General features: G+C 47.5%; 1 protein-coding gene across 2 annotated transcripts in view; it reads right to left on the bottom strand.

Annotated features, from left to right (window-relative positions):
• Positions 1-1495: 1495 nt before the first annotated feature.
• The window catches only part of LOC104133753 (hepatocyte nuclear factor 4-beta), a 26028-nt gene continuing 21979 nt past the window's right edge, over positions 1496-5544 (bottom strand). For both annotated transcript variants that reach the window (XM_009647189.2, XM_035902591.1), the window contains exons 8-10: positions 3481-3717; positions 2700-2813; positions 1496-1632 (exon numbers count right to left, since the gene is read on the bottom strand). In XM_009647189.2, coding sequence (XP_009645484.1) covers positions 1496-1632; positions 2700-2813; positions 3481-3717 — 488 coding nt within the window. The remainder of the gene's footprint in view (positions 1633-2699; positions 2814-3480; positions 3718-5544) is intronic.

Here is a 5544-nt window from a genome sequence, read left to right as displayed (position 1 = left end):
TCCCACCTTCTCTTTCAGTCAAGAAGATTGCATTTCCATAGCCGCCTCCATCCAAGGATCTCAAAGTGCTTCACCAGCGTTGGGGAAAGAAGCCTCACGAAGCCACAGCTGGGCACCATCATCTTATTTGTGCCATGAACAGGAATGCAGGTGGGTTGAGAGATTTGGGTGATGTGGCAGAATTAAGAATTCTCCATTGTGTCCTACTGCCCGGTACGGCCGCCCCTAACCCCTGGTCTGCTGGAGGTCATGGGACTTGCATGCAGATGAGCGTAAGTTTTGTAGAAGTCCAGCAGTCTGCTTTCTAATGAGGTTCAATTTATGCGAAATAAACACCGTACCGCAGTGACCGTGCTTTGGGGAGGTTTGAGGTTGCACAGTCAGCTGTTGGGATCGTTTTAAACACTTGTAACGTGGTTGATGGTTGGTCAGCTACTGCTGATGAAGTTTTTCGGCAAGTGCAGAAGCACCTCAAGTTTCAATATAAACATCTTTTAAAACAGCAGCCTCTCAGGAGACCCACCTCCCCCACCCTTTTTTTTTTTTTTTTTGCTAATTTAGAGCTTTGAAGTTTGGGTGGCAGACATTACAACGATATATAAAACTACAGCAAAATCTTATCTGTGTACTGGGAAAAGGTGGGTTTGGTGATTTTGTTACGACAGTTCCTTCTTCCAGATAGGTCTGCAGAAGACACAAGGCAGTGATTTGGTAAGTCAGCGGCTTCCTGGGCTTCTTGCCAGTTGTGGGTTTACCAGACCCAGCAGCCAGATTCTGATGCAGAGATCCTGGCTGCCCTCTTGGAGCGGCGTTCCATGTGCGCACAAAGATGAGGATGCATCAAAGGACTGGCAGCTTGACTCTAGGCATACTGCAAATCACGGAAAATAACCAGATCTTGGCATTTTGCTCACAAATAATAACTGAGCAGCATTAAACGTTGGCTGGTCTGTGTGGAACAAGACACGTCTGTGTGGAATAAGGAAGGGTTGGGCTGCCAGGGGTGATGAAGATATTCTTCCTAAAGCTTAACATGCAGCAGGAGAAATGGGAGTGTAGTTAAATTTTTAATGGGAATAGAGCTTGTCAGATGGAGAATTCAAGACGCTCTGTGCTCATTAACGATTGCCAGGAGCGGTGTAAGGCATTTGGTTTTACGAAGATAGTGGCCAAGGGCTTTAAAAGGGTCACGATCACACTGAGCTCGGTGATAACGAATGCAATCAGAAGCCCTGCTCCAAAGGGCTTGCAGTCTTGGTCCTACTGAAAAGAGCATTAACCCCAATCACTTGCAGAAGGGGTGGTGGGGAGCCCTGTGGCGAGGCTCCTGCTGCAGGCTGGTACCGGGTGCTTGACTCACGGACGGGAAAAAGCGTGACTGACAGATCCGGCTACAGGCAGGGGGTTGCTGTGCTTTGCCTCTGCAAAGAGAAAGGGCCCATTTCACTTTCAGCATGGTGTCCACATTGCTCCCAGCTTCTCCTTCCACCTCTCCCTATAAAATCTCCTGCTTGGGTATCACTGTCTGAGGCAAGAGCTGCGCTATGGTGTTGGGTCCTGCGCTAGCCCCTAGTTTATAGTCTTCACTGCCTGTGCTTGTGGAAGGAGATGGAAGGGATGTTTCAGGAGATGCTGTAGGAGAAAAAAAAGAAACAATTAACATGGACCTAGATGCTCTTCAATAAGAGCAGTGCCCAGATAAAACCAGCAAAACATCCTATGACCCAAGGAGCGGGAGCTCAGGGGCTGGGGCAGGGGGATCCATCCCAAATCCAGGCACATTCAGGCATATTCTTCCTTCCTGGGTTGTGATGAGGCACAGGGAGGATTCATAGGCACAGACCAACTCCTCTCAGTGTTTTGCACTTGGGAAATGCCCCCAACTGCTTTTTAATCCTTCCTCTCCTTCTCGGAGGAGAGCTCAACCTGCCGGCCACTATACTTCATTTACAGAACACAGCAGCTCTCTGATCTCCCTTACTGCAAGGTGGCTTAAAAAAAAAAAAAAAAAGCAAGCTAAAATGCACGATGCCAACATTTATATGGCTGAGAAATAGCAAAATACGTTACAAGAGGAGACAGATGAATGCAACCGGCAGAAGGAGACTGCGTGTGCAAGACCCTGAGTTCATGGCAGCGGTTGTTACGTTGCAACTCATGTGCGACTTTTTTTTTTTTTTTTTAATAGCGTAATAGCATGGTCTGTTTGCTACTGCAGTGGATAAATGCCTTAACGAATGGCCATTGCCTAGCAGCAGCGCCCGGAGTGGTTGAAAACGGTCTTGTATTCAGGTCATATTGTGTGTCCTGGTTGACAGCAACCAAGACGCTTTATGCAGGGAAACTCTTGCCACTAATAACTGTGCGTGCGTGTGCTGCTTCGTGGTATGTCCCAGCCCTGCCTACGTTCATAGAAACACGCTGTCACCAATCTTGATTGATTTATTTTTAAATCTTGCGATGTTAATAGCATCTCAAAACCCCCTCTGGATCATGCTATTATGTGAAAATCTCAGCTTCTCTTTTGGAAACAGGTTTTCAGACTTCATAGTAAAGAATTCAGCAAGGAGGGGCTGGGAAATCTGATTCACGTGTAATGCTTAAGCGCATAAGTAAACCTAAAAGTCTTTTCCTTAGCTGCTTATCCTGTTCAGTCCCTTCATTATGCTGATACTGATAGTGTAAAAACGGACACGTACGATTTGGAGCGGTGTGAATCACCGAGCTCATGTTGCTTGGGAGGACATGTCCTGGCAGCGGTTCCAGGTTGAGGCTGGGAGGTCCTGACTGGTACTGGAGATCAATGGTGGTTCCTGCAGGGGAAGTGGGAAAAGATATCATCCTTTGCACAGTTACCAAGAAGCCAGATGCTCTGGGCCGATCTCTTTTTTTTTTTTTTTTTCAGAGTATGTGGGAGACCTCTTTGGGTGGGAGTTAGTTAATGTCCTGGCTCGTTTTTTCATCCCTGCTCCCCTGGCCTCTTTGCTCTCAGCCTTCTCACTGCCTAGAGACAACCTCCCAGGATGGCTGGGGCTTCAGCTAATAACTGACTGCGCCCTTCATCTGTCTCTGTCTGTGTGTCCCAATTACTGCTCGTATCAGGGTTTCCCATATAGCTGTAAATTTTGCATATTGCTAAACAAAAAAAAAATGTGTTGTCTTCTTGCAAACTGCATCAGGTTGGTAGGTTGCCTAAAACTTGAGTGCCCTGCTGGTGTGAAGCACCACAGAGGGGACACATTTCTATAAAACTGTCTCTGGGTCAGATTTGCAGAGACAGGCTGGAAAGAAATATCTTCGGGATTGGACTGGAGCGAGAAGATCCCATGTTCAAGCTGCAATTCAACCTGAGCCTTCACCTCCCGCCTCCCAAGACCAAGTTCTCTCTACCACACATCCTCTAGAGGACACAAACCCAGACACAAAGCCCCGTAAGGCCTTTGAAATAAAATTGCGATCCTTTCTCAGCAGGGTTCGTACCTCCCAGCAGCATCTCCTGCAGCAAGCTGTCAATCCTGGCCACACCAAAGAGCTTCACGAACTGGACTTGCTCTATCATCTGCCAGGTGATGCTCTGCAGTGGGGGCAGCAGGAGGAGGATGTCGCTGAACCGGCCTCGGGAGTCGTACTGGCGATCGTTGATATAGTCCTCCAGGTTGACTTGGACCTGGAAGCGCATGTTCTTCACCTTCCCGGGCTCGCTCAGGCCTTTGCAGTCTGGGAAGGGAAAAAAATGAGATTCATCACTGGCCTGTATAACCAGAAAGTGTTACCCTGTCAGTCAGGCTCTGTAGAGGGAAAAGCATGAGATGCCCGTGATCCTCTGACAATTCTCTCTCAGAGTCTCCAAGTTTCTCTGACAGATTAGCCCTGGGCTGCCACTATTTCCTATCTCACATGGAACAGGGAAACAGTAAGGGGGATTGGAGGAGAAACAGTAATTCGAGGGGAAACAGTAAGAAAATAAGAGCTTGCTTCAGATGGCTATATCTAGATACTTCCATTAGTGAAGAGGAAGCATTTAGAAGCTGAACCGTATTTGTCCTTCCAAGGAAGCAGCCTGGAATTTCCCCCTGACAAATTTGAGTCCCAACCACTCCCACTAAATCCATGCAGGTTTAGTGCCTCTGTTGCAAGCACACCCGCTGCAGCATCAGCTTCTTGCCTTGATTTCTGGTCTTTGACCTGTGGTCGATCCGTTTTTCATGGACCACTGGTCCAGTTTTGCTTAATCATCAAGTAAATGTGCACTCTGGGTAGGGTGAAGTGCTGGGATTTACAGCTTTCCACTCCTGCCTCCCCTGCTATCTAAACCTGAGATTTCTGGCTCGCTGGACCATTTCCTTCACCGTCTACAAAAAATCCACAAGCACCACGTTTTAGAGACTGTCATGCCAGGAAGCTAGCTAAAGTGGTTAAAAAATTATTGTATGTTAGTGTGTAACTCCATGGACCTGCCTACTTGTTAGCATGAACAAATTTCTTTTCTGTAGAGGTTCACACTTTTTCATTTTAGATGAAATCACAGCGCCTCACTGTTGCGATGATCTAAAGCTTCTCTGAGATTCCGATCAGCCGAGAAGACTCCGTTTAATAACGCCATCCTTCTTGCGATTTGCAGCAGGCTCTTTGGCAAGCCAAAGTTCATGATGTTTGTAAAACTCCCCTATCTTGATTTCAAATCAGCAAGCACAGCAAAACATAACTAATGGAAGATGTTCTAATATCACCGGGCTAATAGATGCCAAAGGCAAAAGGGCGTTTTTCTGGGCTTGGGATCATTCCCCCAGCTACAAGGCAATGCACACTTAAAGGGACTTGGGTGTTCTACCGAGGGGGTTTGTGTGTGCTGTAGGGACATAGAACCAGGAGGGTTTGGGGGGAACCTGGGCTGAGAGAGAACCTCCCCTCTTCATGCAATGAGAACACATCAAAGGTTCAAAACAAGCTTTTGTTTGCCTCTGTGTGCTTCCCTGTTCTCCATCCTGTACAGATCAGCCCTGCCCTGGGTCGGTACTGGCTGCCAGCAAGTTCCATTAACAGACATCCTTGAGATTTCTGGGTACTCCGAGCGGTCCAGCTCTCTGTGGTTTTTAATGCCACTTTCTGAACTCTGATGGATGCTCTACACTCAGTTGACTCACTTTGCTTATGCATAATTCACTATAGGCATATATGTCCTTAATAGCCATCTCCTTCATTTCAGACTGATGGGCTTGCCTGAAGCCAAGCTACAGAAGCAGCAAAACTCCTCCAGGGTCTGCAGAGTCTCGCACATCACAGAATCATAGAATCGTCTAGGTTGGAAAAGACCTTTAAGATCTTCAAGTCCAACCATTAACCTAACCCTGCCATCCCACCACTAAACCCTGTCCCTAAGTACCTCATCTGCCCGGCTTTTAAATACCTCCAGGGATGGGGACTCAACCACTTCCCTGGGCAGCCCATTCCAGAGCCTGACAGCCCTTTCTGTGAAGAAGTTTTTCCTAATGACCAACCTAAACCTGCCCTGGCGCAACTTCAGGCCATTTCCCCTCGTCCTAT

This window comes from Egretta garzetta, unplaced genomic scaffold (genome assembly GCF_000687185.1).
Source record: "Egretta garzetta isolate BGI_Z169 unplaced genomic scaffold, ASM68718v1 scaffold39, whole genome shotgun sequence".
NCBI classification, from domain to species: Eukaryota; Metazoa; Chordata; class Aves; order Pelecaniformes; family Ardeidae; genus Egretta; species Egretta garzetta.
This window is presented reverse-complemented; position numbering and strand designations above follow the sequence as displayed.